This window comes from Etheostoma cragini, chromosome 9 (genome assembly GCF_013103735.1).
Source record: "Etheostoma cragini isolate CJK2018 chromosome 9, CSU_Ecrag_1.0, whole genome shotgun sequence".
Taxonomy (NCBI): domain Eukaryota; kingdom Metazoa; phylum Chordata; class Actinopteri; order Perciformes; family Percidae; genus Etheostoma; species Etheostoma cragini.
Genome location: NC_048415.1, coordinates 10,320,478 through 10,347,103, shown reverse-complemented (window position 1 = coordinate 10,347,103; position 26,626 = coordinate 10,320,478). Strand labels below are relative to the sequence as shown.

The 26,626-nt window shown below is 40.0% G+C and overlaps 2 protein-coding genes across 11 annotated transcripts; one reads left to right on the top strand and one right to left on the bottom strand.

The window, feature by feature from the left end:
• The first annotated feature begins 648 nt into the window (after positions 1-648).
• lim2.2 (lens intrinsic membrane protein 2.2) lies at positions 649-4,229 on the top strand. The gene is made up of 5 exons (XM_034882523.1): positions 649-757; positions 1,800-2,022; positions 2,456-2,596; positions 2,862-2,996; positions 4,044-4,229. Exons 2-5 carry the CDS (start codon positions 1,845-1,847, stop codon positions 4,112-4,114), a joined length of 525 nt encoding a protein of 174 aa, XP_034738414.1. The 5' UTR covers positions 649-757; positions 1,800-1,844; the 3' UTR covers positions 4,115-4,229.
• Positions 4,230-5,405: 1,176 nt separating this feature from the next.
• Positions 5,406-23,297, bottom strand: si:zfos-943e10.1 (GRAM domain-containing protein 2B). 10 transcript variants are annotated; one of them, XM_034881645.1, is made up of 14 exons: positions 15,240-15,404; positions 15,076-15,209; positions 13,966-14,124; positions 12,464-12,524; positions 12,228-12,300; positions 11,955-12,058; positions 11,695-11,793; positions 11,499-11,570; positions 11,101-11,169; positions 10,838-10,934; positions 10,394-10,483; positions 9,846-9,951; positions 8,152-8,259; positions 5,406-7,629 (listed from the first exon to the last, which is right to left on the bottom strand). In XM_034881645.1, the coding sequence occupies exons 2-14, from the start codon at positions 15,132-15,134 to the stop codon at positions 7,614-7,616; spliced, it is 1,113 nt and encodes a 370-aa protein (XP_034737536.1). In that variant the 5' UTR covers positions 15,135-15,209; positions 15,240-15,404; the 3' UTR covers positions 5,406-7,613. The 10 variants fall into 10 exon arrangements, with proteins under 10 accessions (XP_034737536.1, XP_034737535.1, XP_034737527.1 ...); XM_034881644.1 differs by having other exon boundaries at positions 13,966-14,127; positions 15,240-15,403; XM_034881636.1 differs by lacking the exons at positions 15,076-15,209; positions 15,240-15,404 and adding an exon at positions 23,089-23,297 and having other exon boundaries at positions 13,951-14,127.
• Between the last annotated feature and the right edge of the window lie 3,329 nt (positions 23,298-26,626).

The window sequence follows — 26,626 nt, the reverse complement described above, 5'->3', positions numbered from 1 at the left end:
TGTCATTTAAAACCTGTGCAGTTTAAATCAATGTTTGTACACACAAATGTTTAATGATGGAACTGCCAAGGGGTCGGTGGGGCGCAAACGGTTAAAATAATCAGAAAGTGGCTGTCTAACACCACATGTTGTGCTTTCAAATGAATAATGGTATTTTTAAGTTACACTTTGGAGCTGTAAGTTAACTAATGGAATAAAGAAACAAAGTGTCATCACACTGCTCTTTACGGTGTGTGTTTTTTAGAATGCAAAAGTGAAATTAAATTAAGTAAAAGGTTTTTTTTTCCCTGATATGTATGCAGTGTTCACAAACATATATTTTATGCTTAAGGTAATTGCCAGTGTTGCTTATGCATAGTAGGACTGTGAATGCATGGCTAAACTGTGGCGGTTGGGACATGCCCATTTCATTTTGGCAGAAGAAAATCTCATGATGCATTTACTGTAGGTGCCAAGTATTGATCAGCTAATTTGTGGAAAACGGAGAAAGAAACGGAAGATGAGAGGAATGAGAAGAAGTCATCCAGGACACAAAGAGATACACAAAGTGCAAGAGGTTAGAGAGACAAAGAGGTGATGGAAGGATGGAGGTAACTGTAGAGAAGAGCGCAAGGGGGGATTTAGCATCACTCACATGCTGCGCTCGATCATTCCCTCTTTTGTGCGGTGGACAATGAAAGCCAGGGGTACAGGGCTTAAAAAGGATACGCACACGGTCACAGCCAGCAACCCTGGAGAGACACCAGCCAACCAAGAGGTATCAGAAATAAAACCCTGGACTTACACAGAACCTGTTTTTTTTATTGTGCTTATAGGACCACTTTCTTAGAAGGTTTAAAAGGCAAATCTTGCCTTTGGAGAACAAGCAGAACTTCAAAGACCGGAGAGATGAAGTGTGTAGACCTCTGTCTAGGGATCTTAACAGCTTAAAAATTGGGCCTAGGAACCTGTTGTTTGTTCACGTTTCTTGACAAACACCAATATTGTCAGACACATTTGGGTTTTAAATGATTTGGATGTGAGTTTAGAATATGTATTTTATTTCTCAAGAGCTCGGAGTGCGGTAGTTTAAAACCAGTGTATGAATTCATTGGTTTGCTGGCTGTGTGACAGAGAGCTGACATTGCTGACAGTTCAGTTGCTCAGTATTGGAAGATTAGTTTGCAGTGCATGGAGGGGAATTAGTGAGGAACAATGGCTCTGAACTGCCTGATAGGCAAGATTATTGTCACATAGCAGTTTGGGTCAAGTGCTTTGCTGGCTGTGACCAATATGACAGCTTCACTAAAGAATGACTCACTCTCTGGTCTAATGTGTGGCGAGCATGTACCAAAAGTTCATATTTAATCTCTGGCTTTAAATTTGAAGAAGAAATGCTGTGTAATAATAATTTTGGGGAAATTACTCTGGCTGATGTTTTTGTTAAACTCCTTAAACAATTAGTTTCTTCTTGGACATTTAGAGTGTGGTCAATCTATTCTGCCTGCTCAGAAACTACAAGAAGCAATTAAATGTACTTAAACCTGGCTCGTGCACCGATGTGTTGCTGATTTGGATCTATCACATATCCAACAAACTTAATAGGTTCTGTTCTGACTTACAATAACTGAGGGGTCTGATGTGCATACGGAGTGGATGGGAGAGAGGGTAGTATACTGGCATGCTTTGTTTTCTTGACCAGACATAGATTTGGATAATGGATAGTTTTGGCATTCAGGGCCACCAGGAGGAAGTTAATGAGTGTGACGTCTAAATGATGTACTGTAACCCCCCCACCCCCCTCCTTTCTTCCCTAACAGTTGCTGAATGTATAGGAGGACAGTGCTTCGCCTGGCTTCTCCACGATGCTGTATACTTTAGCGGGAGGGGGCACGCTCTGCGGTGTGGCTGCCCTTGTGCTTCTCATTGTGTCTACGGCAACAGACTTCTGGATGCAGTATCGATACTCGGGTAGCTCAGCCAATCAGGGGCTTTGGAGGTTCTGCATTAACCACAAGTGCCATGCCCACACCATAACTGTAGGTGAGTACTTCAGGAGTGGTTTTTGGACCAGAGGAACGAGACTTAAGGTTAGACCTAAAGTCCCTAAAGGTTAGAGAAGAAAGCTGTTTAATCCCCAGACCGACTGGACACATCTGGGTGGGGAAAGTGGAAGAGCAGTAACCTTCTTGATAAATTACAGTAACCTAGATATATCACACACATTGACACCAACCTACAAATGTTGGGCATTTCTCCAGGTCAAAGCATGTTACACCTGTTTAGTTGACTAAAAGACCTCAAAGACTAGGGCGAGAATTCCCCACAGTAATAGTACTATCAAAAACACTTTTCAACAAGTCAAAATGTCCCAACTGCATAGTACTGCAGAGGAACTGTTTTGTGAGTGTGGAATCCAGGCCTATGTATTAAGTATCTGTGGACGTGTATGTAATCCTGACCTTCTTGTGTCCAGCCTTCTGGGATGCCACACGGGCATTTATGTTGCTGGCGGTGCTGAGCTGCTTCGCCGGCGTGGTGCTCGGCCTGAGCGCCTTCACTAATGGCACCAAGAACAGGAGGGTCCGTACAGGCGGCATCGCCCTGGTCCTGTCAGGTAACACACACAATTAGCAGGTTTATCACATTTTAAACCTGACTGTTCTTTTTCAAGTGATTGTACGATTGGCTTGCAGAGTGGTTGCAGTTAAATTAACAGTCAGTTCCAAAAACATGTAGGCTATATAGTTGTTATTTCCTTGTATCAGACTTGTTGACAGTTATAACCTATAGATTGGAGTTTCTTCCTTAAATCTATTCCAGGTCTACACATATTTATGTTTTTTTTTTTTATTTTATTTTCTCTTGCCCTCCATTCTTAGGTTTCCTTGCTCTGCTTGCTTTGGCGATTTACACTGGAGTGACTGTCACTTTCTTTGGCAAACGCTTCTTGGACTGGCGCTTTTCCTGGTCCTACATCATCGGCTGGGTGGCCATCATTTTGGCATTTGCAGCAGGTATTAACTGTTGTCAGTTATACATGTATTTATTTAAAAAAAGTATGTTGTCAGCATTGTTGGCAGCAGCCTGGACAAGAGTATCCAAATATGTGTTTTGCAACATTGCACATTCTTTGATCAGTAAGTAACCTGTTATTGCACCTTTAGATAACCTTACTCTGAAGAGAGTAAACACACACTTTAAAGGTCCCATGGCATTAAAATGTCACTTTATGAAGTTTTTTAGCATTAATATTGGTTCCCCCAGCTTGCCTATGGTTCCCCAGTGGCTAGAAATGGCAATAGGTGTAAACCGAGCACTGGGTATCCTGCTCTGCCTTTGAGAAAATGAAAGCTCAGATGGGCCAATCTGTAATCTTGCTCCTTATGAGGTCATATAGGGTAAGGTTACCTCCCCTTTTTCTGCTTTTCCCACCCAGAGAATTTGGCCCACTCATGAGAGAGACATCACGGCTTTCAAACGAGCAAAGTGGCAGTTGGTCAAGGCCACACTCCCAGCCTCCAGCGAAAGGAAAGCTCATTGTGGGACTGTCTCTAGTGGCTGTAATTCCGCACCAAGGCTGAATTTGGGGAAAGAGTCTTCAGATACAGTATTAGGGGACCACTAAGGTCTAAATAAAAGCATCCGAAGAGCACCATGTCATGGGACTCGGCCAGACACTGTATTGTGCATCAGGATCTAACAATTGAATGATGTTGTTCATTGAAAAACTAATTTAGATTGCATGGTTACACAGAGGCAGCGTCCATGAATCTGCATTTAACCAGTGGGCTCCCAAATAAGCAGAACTTGAAAGTGTTTTATAGTCATTTAAGTATTTAAAAGTACATTGTGTGCGACTTGAAAGTCCCAGTCTTGAATAAAACTAACAATGATCCCCAACTTATTTAGACTGGTTAAATCCTCTCTACTCTGCCAACTATCACTTTCTTTGACATCAATCATTGGTCATGAGATGGATGTCATTTATGAATTAAACTGTCAGTTATATGTGGAGATTACTGTGTTACTTAACTACTTTGGCTTTTGGATTTATTTTCCAGGCGTGTTTCAGCTCTGTGCTTACCAGCGGACCTCTGCAGAACCTGCTCCTTCAAATAACCAGGACAGCTAGACAAGAGGAGCTCGCTGATTAGAACCGTTCCAATGGATGTCACTGCTGCGTTTGAGTACCTAGAATGGAATAAATAGAAATCATTGACTACTGTGTGGTTTCACTGCAACTCTGATTTACTGACAATCATGTTTTTTATGTTGACACCAAACTTTAGACATCTTACCTTATTTATCCAGGGTGAATTGTCAGATCTGATTTTTTTTGCCACCTAGAGCAAATGTTTAAACACTCTAACATACTCATAAAACAGAATTTGTTAGGTCACGGATCAATTTTAGGGTTGTTTATTTTATTTATCCAGACAAAACAATGGAATGTGAGAAAAGTTTCATCATAATACTACTTTCAATTTACTATATTTTAACATCACTAACTGAAATAACAAATTAACTATTATATATTTTGCTAAAACATGCAAGGACTTCCTGTAACAATCTCTGGCTGATGTGTGCCACTAATCCCAATTCAAATGCCCATTAATAAGGTAGTTTAGATTTCTGCTGTATTGTCTGCATCCAATGATTCTCCACTGGATGATGGTATTGTAACACACACTACCACACACACACACACACACACACACACAAGATCAGGCCTGTTTGGCAAAGTGAGTTAACATGACTCACACTTGTTAATTTAGGGACCTTAAGTCAGTGATAGATTTGAAGTATATTTTTACAATAAAAAAGAAATAGACATTTGATTTTCCACTTCTAAAATATCCTAGCAAGATACATACCCTGTAAGAATGATACAATATCAAAAGAAGGCTAAAACAAATTAATGTATCATCCAATACTGGAATTTTTCTCATAGGGTTGCGGCTCTGGCTGGGCTGGGTGGCTGTCATCCCTGTTTCTCCCGTGTTCTTGCTCTTGCAGGTTTGGTCCCTTCTCTATGGTGTCTGTCCCCCCCATCCCTATTTCTGTCCCCCTGTTCCGCCCGGTGACAATAATGAATAATAAGACAGACAACCAAGTATATCAAAACTCTTGTTAAAGTAGCATCTGTTTGGCACAACAAGGTATTCAGCTCCTCATACTGTATACCAGTCAGTACAGGTAAACAAAAAACAAAAAAATACAATATAAATGTGTTAAATCACTGTCTGTCCATGTGTAAGACAAACTAGGTGTGAAAAGCAAATGTCCAACTTGTTTTGTGAATGTTCACTTGTTTCCAATTTACATGTGCCACTCTAAAAAAAATAAAAAACTAAAACAAATACAAAACTGCATCAAATTATTTTTCAAGTCTTGTGCAGAAACAACAAATACACAAAACATTAACTTCACAACATTGGATTTATTTATTTTTAACAATAGCAAAGTCATCTCACAGAGATTACTTTAAATCACACAGAATGCAATAGGACCATAATAGAATTAAGGACCGTGACAACTGTTACAAAATTATTTACAACACTTTGAATAGTGCAAAACCACACAAATACCGCCCTCATCATTGAGATTCTTGCATTGCAAGTCCATTCAAGGACAGTGGATGTGTGTGCTGCCCTCTGGTGGGACATTATAGAACTGACAGTACTGTATGGGACATGCTGACAATAACCTTTGCTGAAAATAGGAATATGACTCTCTTCAAACAGGATGTAGCAAAAGTAAACCCCATCGCTACACCTTGAAAAGAACAGGGTCAACAACAAGAGCTGAGATGTGGAGTGGATATGCATTGTTAGGTTAGTTTTTAAAAAGTGTCATGGGAGGGACAAGCATTCCGAGAAGCTGAATACTGTTAAGTAGTAAAGTCAAGGGAATCTCAATGACAAGTAGTGTTCTTTCTCAAAGGGACATTTGCGAAATTACCAAAGCCAACATGTACAAAAAATGATCCCCTTCACTAGCACAAGACTTTGAAATGACAAAGTAAAAGATAAAGACCTAAAACCACGTGGCAGGTAGCGCCCACCACCCCTGAGTGAAAACAAAGTCTTTTTTAAAAGGTCTCAGCACCGTTCATTACCACAAAACGGCCGCTTTGACATTTCTTCTCAGTCTCGATTGTGACAGGCACAACACATTGTTTTTTTTTTTAAAGTGCGCTCGCTCGATTGAACTGCTCCTTTCACTCAAATCTTTTTGTTTTGCTTTTTTTCCCTTACACAATTTCTTATCTACAAGCACCAAGCTCCATTTAAAAACGGCAGAAAAAGATAAATTACATTTTGGCATGCATAATAATCTGTTGCATATTGAAATTTCGTCTCTGAACCACTTGTTTTGCGGATGAAAACGAGGGACGTTAGCGTAAGTGTGGCTGCAAATTCTCCTCTTCAGGCAACGAGTGAGAATGCAGGGACAGTATCAGTCAGGAGTGTCGATATTGACACATTCATGAACATTAGAAATACATTATTGGTGCTACTTGAAATAACCTGAACAGTTGAGAAATGCCACTTGGTATTCAAGAGGCCTGTCAGAGAAAGAAAGAAGTTCGTACTTGTAACAACGAGGTCAGACTGGTAGACAGTACATCAGACATCTGAAACTGACTCTTGAAGACCAAAGTAGAAAAGCCATACACAAAAACATATTGATGCCTCTGAGATAACCTCCTCGTGTTCTATTGTTATCACATTTTTGTGCATTGACGATGCATTCATGCACAGTTGAGACTGGGGGAAAATAACCTCTGACCATTGATCATCAATGGGGTTGAATCAAGACAAACACGAGGAAATGAAATATTACAATAATTGCTGATTGGCAAAAGAGAGAAAGGCTAAGACCATCAGGAGAGTATCACGCCTCCATGGGCCGGGCTGATTATGAGGATTCAGCTATCATCCTTTCCTGATCACACCTGATTAGAAAGATAAGAACCATTCGAAGAGCAGTAACCGACAGAACTTAAGGACCAAGACGGATTTAGAAATTCGGCTGTTGGATGGGTAAATAAGAGACAGAAAGTCACTTTAAAATCCTCCTCGTGCACCCATGCTAAAGACGTGCACTGTGTGCATCTTTGGTTACGCATAGCACTACGTGTCTGGTGTTGAGGTGCAATAATAAGCACTAAAGCAGGCTAATGGCTGATTGGTATAGCCCTGTTCAGACCGCATGCTCAGGGAGAGGAGTCTGTGTGAAGGACGATGGATGAAATGACTTCACAGGTGTGGAAGAGTTTCTGTCAACCTGGCCAGTGAGGAACATTGTTAAGTTGGAGCCCTTTGGCTTTGGTTTCAACGACAGACACGCTGCAACCAGGCAGGGTATGTATGGATTTTGGTTCGGATGTGTAAATAAATCGTGGCATGTCCATTTGTCTACTGCACTAGGAGCAAGTATAGCCCTTCAAGTTAACAAGTTGCCTCTAACATTGCACAGGTTGGCCATTTTTCCTCTAGCTGACAGCACAGGCCATGTTGGGAGCACAGTCTGGAGTACATTCAATTTCTACCGCCGCGTTCTGCTGGAAAAGGTTGAAGTAATCCTCCAATCACAAGTCAACCAATCTCTCCTTCAGTCACTGAGTGTTATGTGTCTTGGTACCTATGGAAAGAAAAGAGGGAACCAGTTGAGTGGCATATTGAAAAGCAAACTAACAAAACGTGGCAGGCATCAAGGCTACGCCCATTACAGGAATTAATTGCACCCATTTTCTTAAAAGAGATTGCAACAATTTAATACCAGAGTAAAGGGATAATGTTGATATATTCTGCAAACATATGCTCCTGATTCCTAAGCCTCAATACAGTCTTGAGGTCAACAGGATATGTTGTTATCTTGTGAAACTAAGATTAGTTTGTCATGGGGAATAAAGAATTAAAAAGTTTTTTACTTGTATCTTAGTAGATACACAACACTGACCACCAAGTGGCAGTAATGTGTAATGATTGAGGACCATCTGGGCACAAACGAGGCTGAATTTACTGAATTTGTCTTTATAATGGCTGAGTGTAGCTGTGAGGCAGAACTGCTATACAGGGTAAATATAACCTGCTCATTTCAACGTTATCTCTTTTGAACCCAACCTAGAAGGCGGGTGTTTATAAGAAGAGAAAGACTTCTTACCCGCTCTGTAAAGTGAACTCAGACAGCGCCCCTAGGGATGTCAGCTGTTGCTCCAGAGCCACGATACGTAAGCCAATGTAGCCAGAAGACAAAAGCAGCAGCACAACCCTGTAACAAACAAAACAATTAGTCACACGTATTGCCTTTTTCATGCTTACATATTCACTGTGATAAAAGGGCAATGATTTTTGCTGATAGCAGATACATAGAGAACTAATAACAGCTCAGCACTTGGTTAATGTCTATATTTTTTATAGTCCTTTCAGAAGGCATCAAAAGGACTGCAAGTCAGACTTAAACATCAATTGACTCTACTGTCAATAAAACATTAGCTTTCGCAACACTGGAGGCCTACTTATTGTAAGCAGACAGGGAAAAATAAGGGGTCTCATCCTTAATGGGTTGAAATATAGTTTAAACAGTCCATCCATGATTTTGTGGCCTTTTTTTGAGATTGTTGCAGCCCAAAATGCCTGATGTTGCGGGAGCTTTTGTAAAAATGTGTGATAAAAGTTGCAATGCTTTTTGTAGGTTTGGTGCAATGAAGTTGCAGGAGACAGAGAAAGTTGCAAAAAAAGTTGCAATTTTTTTGTATAGTTCTTTAAAAATAAAACAAGTTTTGAGGAGAATAACATTACTCCAGGCTGAGTTTTCTTAGTAACCTTACCAATAAGGCTGAGGATGGCTGGTGGATTTCAGACAAAAAAATAATAATTTATTGAATGAATCATATTTGAACATTGTAGTCAGTAGCTTGTTGATCTTTACATTGGTAGTTAGTTTTCTATCCTATCCTGGGACACACACATACGGTTTAATAAAAACACATATTGGACTTTAACTTATCGTTGCACTTAAAATAACGTAAAATAAATACGCGTAGCTGTCTTCAATTTAGGTCATCCGCTATGTCTCATCTCCGGTTTTTCCTGCATGCACCGTGTGTGTGAGTGTGTGTAAGCGTGTGTGTGAGTGTGTCAGTTGCAGGAGGAACTGAGCAGACCCGCCCGCTGCAGAAAGCCAACAGGATTAAAACAGCAGCGGCTTTCAAAGTGAAAGATCACTACCACGTACACTGATATTAAAATGTTTACAGGGTTATAGGACGGTCTGAAATGTTTTCCACCGTGTTTTGCTGTATATTTTGTTGGTGAAAGTGAGATGTTCGAGTCACACGCGTCTTGTCTCTATATCAGAAACAAGGAAATGAATTTGGCGACGTATGAGTGACGTCAACCCGTTCTCACTCCCGCTTTGTCATTGGCTCTCAAGAGTCACACACTGATATAAAGTCTGGCACGCGGGACTGCTGGGATTGGTTGAAGCGGCGGTTGTCTGTCAAATTTGCAGAAAAGTTGCGGTGATTGGTCAAAATTGCGGGTTGCGCCAAAGTCGAGGTGATTGGTTGAATTGGCGTGAAATACTGGATGGACTGTTTAAGGGACTGTTGTACCTTTCTTATGCTAATGATCAAAAACTGGTTTGCAAATAAAAAGAATTGTCAAGCTTGGATATTCTAATGCATAATGAGATTCTACAAGATCACCTGGTTCTTTACTACAAGACTTCAAGAGTGAGAAACATTGAAATAAGCACACAGGGCAGGTAAGATAAGACATTGGATTTGAGGAAGAACGGTGGCAAAGATAGAGAGCAGAAGATAAAACACATTAAAGAGAGGAAGTGCTACTCACAAAATCAAATAAATAAAGAGTAGAGTGTTGAGGGTGTCGGCCTCTCTCTGAACCAGCAGGGATTTGGCCTTTTCCGTTACGTTCCAAACCCACGATCCACCTGAACCTGGAAAATGAAAAGTAAACATAGCATGATTATCAATGCTCCCATGTGGGTAGGGTGTAACTTACATATATACAGTACGCATAATATAGACATGACTGCAGAGAGCGAGATGCATAATGAAGTTAGGAGCAAACAGAGAAATTATCCCAATATCATCAAAACCATTATAGTTGGTTGAAAGCTGTCAATATTTTAATATTGCAGTTACAAAGAAGCCCATGATTTCCTTTCTAACACTTTTCCAAAATTATAATTGCACATATCTGCGGTCTATCTGGTATTTAAAACAAGCCATGTTTTATTGCAGGCCCCTAAAGTTCCTAAAATGACAATCAGTTGCCTACCAACAACTTTGATAAATCAACCAACCAAACACAGTCCAGAGTTTAGCTGAGAGCAGGAGTTAGCTGGCAACTAACTGCAGTCTGTAAGCGTGTCTCACCTGATACTGACAGCTCCTCAAAGGATGAGCTGTCACTCTGCTGCCTGTTTAGGTTCCCAAAAGCTTGGACATTCTCATTAGGCACTGCCTCTGAAGAAGGGAGAGAGCAAGGGGAGAAAAGAAATCAACGCTAGCCTGCTATTAGACCTTGGACTTTGCACGTCAACGGGCTAAAACAGACATGAGAGCGAGGGATAACGGCACCAAAACAAACTGACACCAGTTTTTGGTCCAGCTACGCATGGCTGATGTCATATAAGGATTATCATGACCATCAACTTCCCAAAAAGATTCTTGCAGACACTTCAATGCAACATGGGTTACTTAGAAATATTGTTTAGAGTTCTCTATCATCCAAGATGATTTTAAGTAAAAAGGTAACCGTTGTTACATTAACAACTAGGTTTGCCGTTTTGCATGGAAACATAAAGGAAAGACTCTAACCTCTGTGTGGTCCGTGTAGAGGCTGGTCCTGCAAAGATTGGGACTCAGAGCCATCGAATTGGTCGAAACTGTTGTCCAGACTGGACTCGCTGGAGTTCTGTTGAGATACAAGAGCAAGGAGCACCATCACAAACTGGTCTATCCTGTAATCCAGCCATATCCACAACGTTGTACTTGCAAGGAAATTATGGCCTCCTGTAAAATTTTTACTTTTGAGCCCTGTGACAATAACATGTTTAACATATTGAGAAAAGATCTCTTACCTCAAGTTTGCACTTATCGAAGCTGTTCTCAGCGGAGGAGAAGATAGGGCTACTATTTGTGCTGCCATCCTGTAACAGAGACAAATGTTTAGAGTTTCAGATCTATTAAAACTTGTACTTTTGAAAAGTAACTTATCATGAAGTTAGTTCTGGTGAATGGATTTGATAGTCTGCATGCACGCACTTGCCTTTAGTCAAAATATAAATAAATTGTTTAGAGATGCGCAATAAGGTTACAACAGCAGGGTTTCTGCCCTCTTTCCACTGTAAACTAAATGTATTTCCAGAATAAAGATTTTTGTGATATACGGTTTCCTTCAATTTTCTTTTATCACAGTTATCATTGCAGACCTTCTAAATGTCTTAAAACTATTTAACATTTGACCTGAATGACTCACCTCTAGCTGAGGAGATACTGAACGCAGCAGCTGATAACATGATTCTCTGTTCCGCAGTGACACAAAAAGGTACTGAACAATGAGAGGGAATATAAAAAAAAAAATTAGCCATTGATTAGATTACATCTAAAGCTTACATTTGACTTCTCAAGTGTTTCCTAAGATGCCTGTGTGGGGCTGTAGGTGAGAAACTGACCTTGTCTCCTTCTGTGGTGCGAATCGACAAGGCGTTGGGTACTAGTAAAGCTGTGTTCTGCTTCTTCACTATGTGGATACAGGAAACTGGAATAATTACCTGCAAGAGGAGACATCCACAAAGGGAAAAAGGTTAGGAAAAGTGGAATATAATATATTTGTGATGAAGGGGGGCTAATTTAATTGCAAAAGGCCAAGGGAACTGTATCAGGATGCATAGTATCCTGGATTCATGATCGATCGATCAGAGCTGCAGCCCACCTTTGTGTTCTTGAGCAGAACTGAGGAGTAGAAACAGGCATTGGTGTCAGTGATGTACAGTCGACCATGGTAGGGAACTTCCTTCTGCAGGGCACAGATGTATGCTGGGAGAGGCAAGGAAGACAACATCTTTAGTTTTATGTGGTTCATTCATTTTGTCTTTTATTCTTCTGGCATCTTTGTTCTGTACAGCACCTTGTGCAACTGTTGGTTGCAATTTAAAGAGCTTAATTTTGACTAATTCTCCATTTCAATTTTGGTTTGTGTTCCTACCATGTATCAAGTCTTCACTCAGGGAAATTTCTGGAAACAACTTGTGGAATGTCTTGTTGTGCTTTATGAAACTCTAAAAGAGAAAAAAACAATTCAAGCAAAAATCCAGACACTTCAGCAGGGCAGCTTTCACCCAACAACATTATGGTGCACTAAAAGTCCCACCCAGGTCTGTACTTCCACCTGAAGTATGATGATGATACTTCTAATGTTTAAATGAAAAGATGTGGACTTACACTTTGTGAGCCAGTGCCCTCCGTCCTCTCAAAGCCTCTACTGTCATCAAATGTCTGCGACCTGCAGAGAAAAAGAACAACTGTCAATTAGAGCCTGAGCCATATCTGCATCAGCATTTATAATGGCCTATAAAAATAAAAAATACATACTTTAAAAAAATACATTTATTCATCAAAATCATTTATTAGGCCAAATAAATTATTCTGATAAAAGACTTTTTTTGTTACTGTATTTTTGTTCAAAGGACTTTAAGTTTTAATCTTAAGTTTGTACTTTTATACATTTAATTTATCAGAACTTTTATATGTTGTCTTTCCTCAGTTCTGTTGTGACAATACACCTTTTTATCATATGACTTTAGTTAGAACTCATAAATAAACACAAATAACTAATGTTTGGGAAATCGGTTTTGTTACGTGTTTCTAAATTTATTTATTTTAAATAGATATCGACCAATAAATCAGAATTAACGGTCAGGCTCTAATGCCAATTAGAAAAAGAAGTCTGTGGCTTCAGCAGGTTTATGTGATATGTAAGATACAGACAGACTGCATTTTCTTGCTGAATATTTGATGACAAAATAATTTAGTGTAAAAAAAGGACTAGTTCCATATTTGCTTTGTAAATACAGTATGTTTTATCAGACTATGGTGGCAGCGCAGCGGGGGCTGGAAACTGCAACAGCAAAGTAAGGCAGTGTTCACCATTCCCACCTCAGAAATAACAAGTATTTTTAAAAGGCCTTTTTCTCGACTGAACTTTGGTTAGTGTTTATGTTCCTCAATCCCAAATGATGTTGAAAGTGGCTGGGTAATCACATTGTCATGTAGGCAGCAGTTGGGGATGAATATCAGTCTTTATCCCAACACAAATCTAGCTGAAACATTTGAATCATGAGAAGACAGTCAGTGTGTCATGAGTGTGTCACGACTCAACACAAGCTGAGAGTTGGGTCTTGTGATACGTGTCTCCACTCATCCCTGTCATTTGCATTTCAAGACTGAGAAAAAGTATTTTTCCCACATCTGAGAAGACTTCATAAGAGTCCGCGAGGTTTATCACTTACATTTCAGTTTTTACATTTTAAAACAATTTTAAATTGGAAATACGTGTGAAAGCGAGACCTCCTCTTGGCTGAATGTTGGAATCTGAATGTAGATTGGTGTTTTCATAAGTGGTTCATCATGGATCTATGAATACAAAAAGTTTGCCACTCACAGAGAAGTAATAAAGAACATTATTTATCTCCGAGTGCCAGAGTTTTTGGTTTTCTTTGATCTTTGTTGCCGCCGTGCACCCAATTCATATCCAAGATTTTGAGTTCTGAAGACTACTTCATGCATCTGCAAAAATAGCCCTTGTGTGTCCGCTTTTAAAGGATTATATGTAAAGACATCTAAGAGCTTTAACACATTATTTTTTTTTAATCTTTTTTTTTTTTTTTTTGCATTTTGTTTAACTCCCACGCTTTTCCAATCAGTCCTACCTGATGTCTACTTGCCTTGTGATGGTTTTGTGCGGTTCCTGGATGTCGAGCTGGGACGCCTCCATGCTCAGGGCTTTCCTGCTCTTCACCTTCTTAATGCTGCCATTGCTTGAGCTGCTCCTGCTTTTCTTCACTTTGGCTGGCAGCCCACCACCACTGCTCTCTACTGGGTAGCTGCTGGACATTGGGGAACATTTTTTTATTTATTTAGAAACATACAATATATTGTTTTACAATCATTTCCTTGTTTACGTACAATGGGCATGTGGAATTTTTCTAAGAAGACTAACAACAAGGGTATTACAAAACAAACGGCACAATTACACCCACTGATAAAACTTTACTTCTGTGGAAAACAATACTTTCAAAAATACTACATGACTCTATCACAGCCAAAAACATGATCATAGATAATGAAGACCTAAATGATGAGAACATATTAAAGTAAGACAGGAGGAAGACAGTGTAGGAGATAAACACCATCTGAATAAACCTAGATCTATTAGTGTCAAAGATGCCTGTAACAATCTCCTGTACTCTACAGAGTGCCTTCATCTAGCACCAAAGAGCAGTCATTAAAGTAACTTATCATTCCACTTCTACTCAAATGAAACGCCTATGTGATGACTGGAATGATTATTAGCAGACAATGGGCTTATCTTTATGGTGTGTTAGGAAAGATTACACACTTCCAAATCACAAAGTAGTACTGCTACATGTCGCGTCAGAGCTCTGGTTCTGGCTCTCCAGGTGCAGTTCCTGGCTGCTTTACAAGCTCATGCACCAAAACTGACAAGGCAAATGTGCCATTTCAATAAACTGTAAAAACAAACCGGCCTGTAAAAAGAAAGGTTGCAGGATTTACTAGAGCCAATGCACTCTTTAAAAGGCCATGACCTGTCCTTGACCAGGAACAAACAAGCCACAAATCCATAGACAGATTAAAAGAGAGTTGGCTGAAACCTAATGACACAATCTAAAACTGCAAATCATATTAACAATGACGATACAGGACAAATATGAGACTACACAAGACAAACCAACTGTTAGAAGGAAGCCTCCAACTCACGTTATAAAAACAAAACATCTTCAACTACTAAAGACAAACAACGACGACCACCTTACCTGGTCAATTTAAATCGCTTTGATGAACGAAAACTCATATACCCACCGACAGTAGGCATTTCCTTTTCTTAGAATCCAAAATCCAAAATGTTTTGTTATGTCTAAGCTGTGCTTCACACCATCAAAGCTGAGAACTTTTAAAATAAGACACCAAGATAATAAAAAGACCAAAAAAGATTTGGATAGTTCTCTCCGTTTTAAATGTGTGGTCCATAAAAGACTTGTTGCCCTAGTCAAGTCAAGGTTTCCTTTGCCACATCCTGCCAGAAAAGCAAAACCTGGTGCTGTACTGCAGCGTGAATGTGCTTGTATGAGGAAGCAACTTTGTGATGAGAATGGTGTGACACTCTGTAAAGGGTTACGTCAAACTCAGCCACTCCCACACACCCACACACCCACACACACCAACATTTACATTACATGTCATGTCACTGAGCGGACGCTTTAATCCAAAGCGACTTTCAATTACGTACTTTCAACCCTGAAGGTGTAAACTCCAGACAAGCAGTAAGTGCATTATCTTGTTGGTATTTGTTCTGGTGGGGCAAAACACCGGCAGAGACTTTATAAAAAAGCTTGGCGTGTTGTTGAAATATTAAAATACTTGTGAGGTGCTCAGACTGGCCTAATCTAGGAGTGGTATATTATCCGTCTCCCCTCAGGCAATGAAGGAGACGGCAGAACAACACAACACAACACAACCTCAAATCTTCCTTAAACACACTCAGTGTGGTAAGAAGTTCAAAAGAAATCATTTGAAAAAAAGTGACAGACTCTAACAACTGTCAGTGTAATAAAAAAATAGGCTACTTAAGAGTGCATAGGCCGTTGTACTGCCTTAGTCCTGCACATTATTGAAAAAATAAATGAGTTGGGTTGATGAGGAGTTGCTACTATCTTTTATCCCATCAGTTATCCCTGAACAATGTATGTAACGCATCAAATGAGTGAGTGGAGAAGGTCAAAGTGAAAGAGAAAAAGAAAAACAGAGTGGGATGCCAAACCTGTAAGCAGTTGTGACTGTCTGATTACGAAATTGCGACCAGCAACACTTATTTATATCAGTGAAAAAAGAGCTTTTATAAAACATTAAAGAAGTGATTTCCTGCTTGTGTAGTGGGATCTATTTACATTCTTAATAGTCATGAAAGGTTATGCCTGTAAGTTATTAATCATGTTAAGCAAAGTCCTACATTCTAAAATAAATTAAATTATAACTTATAATATATACACGTTACTTGGAATGGGTGGCAGCTAAATGGTGTTTGCAGCTGCTACCGTGGTCCTACTTAACGCCCTGCGTGGCTACTAATTACTTCTAGTCATAGTTCTATTATCTTTATTGTTACCATAACTACCACTGTTCATCATACTTGCTATACCTATTATGAATCATATTTCTCTATATCTGTATCAGTGTCTCTGTGTCCGAAGGGGCAGGGGCAGATGGCCTACCACCAGGAGTCAGGGTCTGTCCGAGGTTTCTGCCCGTCTTCCTTGTCACTGTCCCACCAAATGTTTGCTCTTAGTATGAAATTGTTGTTTCTTTGTAAATTGCTATCTGTAAAGTGTTATGATTTGACACTCTAAATACAATTGAATGAAATATAAAATAGCAATGCAATACTAAATCAGCTTAGTAAACTTTGGAGCAGGTAAGCTACTATGGCTGGTGTTTAGATAAAGCCAACACACCGTGAGAACTTTTTTATTGCTCACTGGCAGGGCAATATAGGCAGTATTTAAAGACTATTTACCGTTTGAATTTCTCAACAACTTCCTCTCTTTACTCAGGACTAACTTTAACCATTAACAGGGTAATTTTGAAGCGGCTTCCTGTAACACTTCTCGGTTCTTTCAGATGGATGTGCTTTATATTTAAGAAGCACTCAGCTTTAGGTTAAGGGTGGCAATTCTTCTACATATCCTGGAATTTTAACTGAATTTCTTGGTAATATTGTCACAGTAAACTCCCTGCACTACTCTGACGACCCTCAGACTGGGATTATCTGTACCCTCATAACCATGCAGTTTGTGTCAAAACACACAGACAGTCTGGCAGTCAGCCAATCAATAATACTGTGCGTGTTTATTGCAAATGTTCCGAGAAACACTGTCATATAGAATATAATGATCTAAGATCCAAAAGTGAAACAAAAGGAAAGACCGCCTATTATTACTAGGCTGAACACTTTTAACCTATAAAAGTGTTCAAGGCCACAGCCATTAAGGGTGAACAGGTGCGTGACAATAACCAGTGTAATCACCCAAAGGTTAAAGCATCGAGAAAAACGTTTTACAAAATTAACTATGAACTATTTACAAGGTTTGAGGCAGCCTGCCTCAATTGGGTGTGTTCCGGGCAGTCAGAGGCCTTGACCTCTGACCTACTGGTTGGAACACATACCACCTAGCCTGACACAATCAACATTAGGCATAGCTGTAGCGCCATGCCTGACATTTCAAAGCAGCCATAGGCACATCATATTCTCTGCAGGAGCGGATTAACATGGACATGCATGAATAATAGAGACACATTTATCTATACTTGCTTCAGAGTGGTGGTGGGGGTGCGAGGGTGGGGGTGTGGGGGGCTATAGAACAGCAACCTTACATGAAACATGTTCAATAAAATAGAAAAATACTGACAAAAAATCCATTTCTTGATCTACATTTGTTCTGGTATCGTCTTAGAGACCAGAAAAATCCCTTCATCACAGAGGCAAACTGGATGTTGATCACAATTTTTTAGTACTGATATTAGACTGATAACCACATGATAGAAGTCCAACAAAACTATTTTTACAAAGTTTTCCCAGAGTGGGAATACAAACATGTAATCAGCCTTTGGTTAAGTGTTCTCCACATTTTAAAACAAATTAGAAAACTACATTTCTTCAATGTTTCTTAAGTTCGCCCTTCCTCATCTGAGACGGGTTGAGAGGTACAGGCTGAGATCAGAAATTGGATATGCGTGCTCGCCTTACCTCTCCAGATCCTCAGAGCAATGAGCGTCGGCCACAGCCCCCTGTTGGTTCAGCAAGCCTTTCTCTCTCTCCATAACCAACCAACGTCTCCCTCCACGTTTTCCACAATCTCTAAAAGCTTGTAGCCACCACTGGTCCAGGCAGCCCAATGAGTATGGCAGCTGTATCTTTTGCACTTAGACCCTGAGCACTGAGCCAAAACATAAGAGTGTAAAGGTCTGTTTTACTGCACATTTTAAAACACTAAAGAGCACAACATGAAGATAGTGCCTGAAACTCACAGCAGGAACGTAAAAAGGAAAGAGGGTGTGAAAACTAAAAGATTGGTCAGGGTTCAAGCCTGAAATGTCCTCCCAAGCTTTGTCCTTTCAGAGTCCTTTCTCAGTTTAGATGTAATGGAAATCAGCGACAACAGGGGGTAGACGGTGGCAATGTGGGGGTGAGAAAAACAGTGCTAGGTTATTCTTAGTTCAGAAGGCCAATCAACAAAATTCAACAGCCTGTTTTCAATGACAACAAGAAGATGGCTTTAAAAGCTGCCAGTGCAATGTGCATGACAATGGCTAGCACACACTCTTTGTGGATGATGTAAATGGAGCCATCACACACAAGAATATTTGTGTTTGACTGGAGGGGCATTGGTAGAAAAGCAAAGTACAATTTATAATGAAAAGCAGCAGATCAACACTGTACACTATGTACTGTAAATGTAACTGAGCCCTGTCTCATTCACAAACCTCAGCTGAGTGCTGCAGTTCAACAGGCCGTTTCTATAGCTATTAAATCACTATTCAGGAAACTCAAGATAACGTCCAACTGCACTCTAGACATCAGTCCAAATTTAGCAACTAAACATTACCCTTTACCTCTCCTGTCTCACCAACACCTGCCATTTTTCACTATACAACTCATCGTCAAGCTACAGGATGAACACGGTTAAACATACATTTAGCCATAATCAAAATGGCACAAGTATGTTCCTCGCTCCAGCCGTGGGACTATTTACCGGTGTGTGTGTATGTGTATGTGTGTGTGTATATGTATATAAATATATAAGTTTAATGGGCCATTTTTCTATCCTTGCCCAGAAATTACTGTTTCTATTCAATGATTTCAGCTCTTTAATATTTAAAAAATAAATCACCATTAAGTTATTAGGCTTCATCTACACTGGATTTATAAAATTATGTTTAAATTCACTGGAAACTAGTTTGGACTGACATGGCAACTGATTTCTCCAGCACAGGACATCCAGCTGACACAATAACTCTTCTGGGTATAGAATTATGATGCTTTTACTTGCTGTCCCAAGATGGGAAATATGATCCCAGGAGTCCTGCTGCAGACATCAGCTCTTTACTGCTAGTGCCATTTATACAAAATTGCTTCCGTATATGCCTATGTCAAAGTTTTCCAACAAGCAAGATTACTTCTCCAACAACATGAGCCCCAGGGGTAAATGTGAGGGTGACATAAGTTTTACATCCATGTTATCTCCATGAGATCAGAGAATTTGCAAAACCAGATAGTGTGAGAGCACCATCTTCTGGAGAGCAGTGGACCATTTTTGTCTTGTCATGAACGGCCGATTCCTCATCATCCAATCAAAACCATTATATTCCAAAAAAGCAGCTGTATTGAGCCCAAAGCAGCTTCATTGGGCCCAATGGGATGATTAATATGTTTAATGTTTTTGCTACCACGCACACATACCTCAGAGTCCTACTCTGTGATAATCTGGTTTAGTTTTCTGTTGTTATTTAACCTACTTTAAAAATCTGAAACTTACAAATAATTGCCAAAATTAAAGACAACCCAAAATATTATTCTGGGTTGGACTGAAAGGGATTCTGTGTATGTATGTATACATACATGCACAGACATGTGCATGTGTGTGAGCTTCAATAGAGCAGTCAGGAAGGGTTGAGAAGCGAGCCAGTGGTCATGGCAAAATAACATGCCTTCTGTGGCGCCTGGCCAGACCTCAGGCTGCTGAAAAACTGCCTGTGCATGTGTGCCAAATGGAATAGAGCGAGTCTGTGTACATGTGTTACAAAACAACTGTGTGTGAGTGGGAAGTCATGCGGCCTTGTGCATGCAGCATCACCCGCCACTTCCTCCGTGCTAAATGGACACAGAGAGGCTCTTTCTTCAAGGCAACTCTAGAGTACTTTCAGCTACCAGGCATTTGAGACGGGGGGGCGGGGCGGATTTAAACTACTGAAGAATGTTGTTGGTCTCAATTTCTCAAAGCAGCAGGTTGTCCAGGTAAATAATCATATCCAAAACTATTAAGCAACAGAAACCTAGAGTGAAACTTTTTTTTTTTTTTTTTTTTTTTTTTTTTAGAAGAGTGGATTGCATTTTTCTATATTTGGCTGTTTTACCCACAGATACTCCAACCTTCAATGAGCAGCTTACCTTGACACAGTGATGCCCAGGATGTATTCCTACTTCCCAAAAGACTGGGAATCTTGGAAGCAAGGTACTGTTTAAAAAAACAGAACACCTAGCTTTGAGATAAACTTGCATGTCTGAAATGAGTGTGGCCCATGGCAACTTGGCTAATTTAGGTGGAATTTACCAGGCTACTGTAAGTACCAAAAGTTGAAACAGCTAACAAGAATATAGCCTTATTCTTGGCTCTGTGACAAGTGGTGTGGTCATTAGGACTTTCCTGACAGAGGCAACACACAACTTCAACTGTGACCAGCTGGTTAGTATGCAACCCCTCATTGAACGATTAACAGTCCTGTAGATGTGGTTTTCATCCTCTAACTTGGGGGTTTCCTCTACGCCTGCAGCTCATCTCATAATTTAGACCTACACAGTATTTGCTGCCCACAGCGGCCAGGAAGCTCTGTCCTGGAAGCATCTTCCTGGAGCCAAAAGAACGCCTGCAAAGCAGCCCCACCCAGCCTATTCCAGGCCCCTCCATCTAAACAAGCTTTGCAGCAATATTCTTCCCTATTGAAACAAGGCCATTCATATTTTGTCATTTTGTGTGTTGCAAACCTGTATGCAACAACCTACAATGAACTGGCAAGAAGGTGTTTAGTGTTAAAGCATTTGATGTACTCAGTTTCTACCTTCAACTACTTGGCTACTCCCGTTTAACTTAACATTTTTTGCTGCCATTTTCACCTTCATAAAAAGAGGATTAAAGAACAAACTGACAGGAACATTGAGTGGAATAAATGACTATAGATGGATACTGCATTTCTATGGTAAAATATTTGGCTCACTGAAGCCAAGTCTATATCCATGATGTTCCACTTCCGTGAGTGCTCCGTTGCCCCTGGAAAATCAGCTGGATTTCACTCATTTAGACTGGATATCTGTTGCCTTGGGCTTCCTTTGTGTTGGCATTTTAAACTCAGGTCGATTTATGAGGATTTATGATTAACTTTTTTTCACAGATCTCAGCAGCGTAAATCCAGACAGGTAGCTATACTATCAATCCAATCCGAGTTTTCTGTTGTACGACTAAAACAACTTTTTAACATACACATGTTCCACCAAAACAAGTTCCTTCAAGCCTATTTTGAAGCAGCGACGCAACTTTTCTCCTGTGCTTAGCACTGCCTCAGACAATTATGATTGGTTTAAAGAAATGCCCATAAAGCAGAAAATGTTTTCTCCCATCCCCAAGTGCTACGTGGAGTAGCCCGACTCTCCTCCAGTGGCTTTGGGGGAGAGTTGGGCAAAGCGAGACTAACTGAGGCCTGAAATAACAGATTTACATTTGTGTTTGTGTTTTGGAAACAGATAATCATCACACATACCATTCTGCAGACATATCATAGCTATGCTGATAAGCAGCATAAGCAGCAGGCCACGACTGAAATGGCTATCTATGGGGAGGAAAGTGAAAGGCCAAGCTCAGAGGGTGAGGTGTACTAACAGTGAGAATTTGCACAACACTGGGTAACACTTTTTTTCTGAAAAAAAAAAAAAAAAAGACTTGTTAGTCTCATGTGTCACAAGTGTATGTCCCTGGGGATGACCCAATATGTGTGAGTGAGAGTGTATGAGTGAATGTGGTCATGCACGAATGTGCCTCTGCCAGGCTGGTCTGCTGTGAATCTCAATAGGGCTGGATCATCCAAGATAGAAGGACAAACAAATGATGCCAATCACACCCATATACATACTGAGCAGGAGGCACAGGCAAAAGAACCAATCTGGACTAGCATCTCTTTATGGCACTCAACCATGTGCAATGCTGTTTATTTACACAGCCTAGGTTAGCCAGCTACGAGACACTAACAACACATGCATAACACCACTTTACAGTGCTAATGTGGGCCAATCATTGTGTTCTTGGATATGGCCCAATGAGAAAGGACAAAAATGAAACCCCTTGCATTGTGTCTGTACACACACTTAGCATTTTATTTGGTGTTATCCAAGGGTGTCTTTAAGCATGATATATTAACGATGGTCAGTTGTTTAGGTCACAAACAGTTCAAACTAATGTAAATTAGGCCAACAACGTAGCCTAACAGTGCAGTATCTCCATTTAACGCTATGCTAATACAACGTTAACGTCACATTAACTATTGCAAGTTGTATAGGTAGGCTACTTGCAACAGCCACCATCTACAACTACCAAGTGTATTTTAACTCAGAAACCCACCATTACTGTTTGTTTAAATGTTAATGTTTAATACCAATGCCAATGAGTGTAACTATTTGTAACGTTAGCAAAATAATTTATATACCAACACATAATCAGCCAGGCGTGTTGCTAACCTGCTAGCATTACCTAACGTTACTCATTGACTGAAAGACGCATTCTCCCCTTACGTGGCTAGTTAGCTAGGTTTCAGTTCAAATCAATTCTACAAACAAATTTCCTGTTGTGTGTTAGCTCAATAGCACCATAACATGTGATAAAAAATACCTAATCTTATCAGACAGGTTGTCATCATCAAATAAATGCTAACGTTAACCGTTAGCACCACCCTGTTGACGTTAGTTACCGTTAGATAGCGTTTCAGGTCGCCACATTCCCTCCGCTTACCTTTCTTTCATGAAATGCTTGATTCTGACGATGGCCTTCTCGTCAATCTTCCTGAGGAAAGTTTTCAACCTTTCTCTCTTGTTTTCAAGCATTCTTTCCTCAGCCAGTGGTCGACGTTCCACGCCAGCCTCCACCGTTCTCGTTTGGATTCTGCTACTTCTTTTTTTTACCCTCACTCCATCCACGGCTGATTATGATAATGAGCCTATATCGGACCAAGTCGGCTGACCAATCAGCGTCGGTTATGACTTGTGAAAAAACAGTCATGTCAGCCCGGTTTTCCAATCAGAATAGGGTGGATGACTTTTACCGACCGCCCATTACCTTATATGGTAGTCGGGTTGTCTCCTTCTTGAGACCTATCTAAGGCCTGTGTTATAATTGTGCTGGTGGTCTGGTCCTTTAAATAAACGATTTGCATGGGGTTCTAACAAATCACGTTTAAACCACTTGGGGAATACACCTTGTGATTTAACAATAATGTTTATCATTACACTATGTTAAATCTTAAAGACAATTACTACACCAGGGTGGAGCTGTTTTATATTATTACAATAACATTAACAATAGTGACAGACTATAGCACAAATGTTGTATGAATAAAGTATACTGCTGTTGTCAGTTATTTTTGAAATTAAAAAAATTACATTGATGTTTTTTTGTATTCCTCTGAAAAGCACAGAACTGAGAAGTAAAAGCTGGCAGCAGCCATAAAGTTCAAAAGTGAAATGGCTCTTATCTCATGAATTATAATGAGCCAGGAATCAAATCAGCATTTATCCCTGTTCTTATGGAGGGAAGTGGAGGCTAGTGACTCAGAAGGCTAATCAATTGCTCAGTTGGTGCCTTTTATTCTAATGCCACAGCAGGAAACACTTACTTTTGGCCCAGCATTGTGCGTGCAGCCAATGAAGGGCAAAGTTGCTAACTTTCCTCTTACTGGAGAAAAGGTGGCAACAAATGGCACAGTCTTACACTTCCTGTACAATGACCCGACAAAAGCCATAAGGCCAAAGTTACAGTAAATCATCAGCTAAGTCACATTGTAGTCACACTCGATGACTGCATGTTACTTGTGACTACCTTGTGTGTTACCAAAAAAATGGAGTATGCTCCAGAGGGATGGTGCATTAGGACCTGCGACAATCTTTTTTATTGTGTTATAAGACTGGGTTTGTGTTTGCTGTTACAACAATTATTTAAAGTGTCCTTGAACAAGTTGTGTGAAGGTTTTCTCTAACTGACCCTGAACTTTGACCTCCATGTACAGTGGCTCCACTAATGAAAAATACAAAATATAGGTCATGGCCGGAGGAGAAGGATGTTCTGTTTTTGCATTTGTTATTGCTGAAATTAAATTGAAAACTTACAAGTTCTTATATTATTAAGTTTTACAGCCCTGGCTATCAAGTTCCTCCAATGTTGACTGAATGTTCATGTTTTTTAACGTAACATTTTAGGAATGGCATTCCTAGGGAGAGTGACTATATTAGTCAATTTCAATAATTGTCCCAGAATTCCTTTTGATTTATGTCACATTATGACAAATCAATGTGTCTGTTTCAAATCACAGTTCACTCTGAATACAGCACAGCAGTAAGAAGTATTTTACCATTCCATTGGAGACCTTGATCATATATGAAAAGAAAACCAATCATTACTAGGTGGCCGTTTAGAGAAATTCAAAGTCTTTTTTCTGACCAGGCAGCTGAGGGACCAACACGCCACAAGAAACAGAAGAGGCAGTGTATTGACACATGCAGTAAACACACCACCCACCAACTCTCGTAATCTAGCCCACACCAGCCTACTCACGGTCCCCCCTCCTTTCTCCCCTGCCAAGAAACAAATCAGATAGATAGGAGGAAATCACGCTTCATACGGAAGTATGTGATGCAATAAGGGGGTGTACATGCAACATGGGCAACAAAGGGCCTTTATGTGTTGCTCCATCATGTGAAAGCTGGATGGACAGTTGGGGAACTACGCAAGTAGCACTCACAAAAACACCAGCATCACGGTGTGTCAATTTGTTCAAGGTAATTTGTTTGGGAAAATGTATGCACAATATCACAACCTTGAGTCCCTTTCACGTTGAAAGGCACTGTGTGTCAGTAAGATGTGAAATTGGTGTAAAATCCACATTCAGCACAGTAGACCATCACTGATGAATGAAAACAAGTGTCAAAAACCTTTAACAAATAAGAAAACAGAATAAAAGATTTTTTTTAATTTATCACTGTGGATGCCATTAGTCCTGTAAGACCACACATTTAACTAATATTAACTGTCTGAGTCATGAAGCCTGATGTAGTCAATATTTGTAAATGACACACCATTTGTTCGGAGCCAATGAGCTCAGAGTCAGAAAGGCGTATTTCAAATTTGCTTTTGCAAACAGTAGAAATATTAGTGCAGCTTTCATTTACTTGCTCATATAATTTTCTTTTATGACACATTACAACTGCTGAGAAAGGAAGCTTTGACTGGCTGCTGTTATGAATCTTGCAGGTTTCATTGTTGTTTGCATGTAAAGTTGTTGAGCTCTTAATATAAAGACTTTATCTCGCACTTATCTACAAAATTTGCATACAAAGCATCAGAGGCTGCCTGCAAATTAGGAGAAAAGAATTAAATGAAGTTCCTCTCCTGTTCAGCAAATGTGACTGCAACTTCTAACAAAATATTTTTCCTGCCAGTTGCGCATCTGGGAAACCAGGCATCTGACAGGTCATCAGCATGGATGTCTCTGCAAGAAGAGAAAGTGAAACGTCTTTTGCTTAGGACTGCCTTTTATCTATTGCAAAAAAAAGGGTTTTGTCAGTGAGATCCTCATTATCAGCTGCTGGTGTAAACACTCTGTCCTTGGGAGGCTGAAAACACCTTGGCCTGGAAAAGCGAGGCTATGACGCACAGGCAGCTGCAGCTATGCTCATTACAGCCCAGGTGTGTGGGAATGCTTGTGAAGCAATAAAAAAAGTAAATCACTCTACCATCACAGTACAATGATGGAATACAAATGTTTGCTCAAATAAACTACTATATGCGCTTCTCAAAATTTAGTTGATACATACCACACATCCTAAAAAAAATGTTGTCTGAAGGGATCACAATCCTACAAATTCCCCATCTTGTGGGATTTTCAGACGTGATAGAGAGAAAGATAGCTTTTGGTGTCCTAGCATGACAGCATTCTTGGTATGCATCACATGGGGAAAAAATGTCACAAATACAATTGTTAAGGTAAAAAGACCATCATGGCAGAACAAAATAGGACATGTTAATCGTGTTTTTTTAGTCTTTGGGTGTTTATCCACTATTCAGAAGAACAACATCTTTCAGTAATTGTCTGTCAAGCTTCAAGTTGGAAATCCCCTTATCAAGCCATTTAAGTCTTTTATCTGTTTCAACAGGAGTAAGGAGTAAACGGTGAGGAGTAAACCTCTTTAAATGGGCGCCAGCTCTTCCATCTTAGCTGTCTGGGCGCCCGCCTGCTACCTTTGAAATGTATTTATGTATTTTATTGTACTGTATTGTA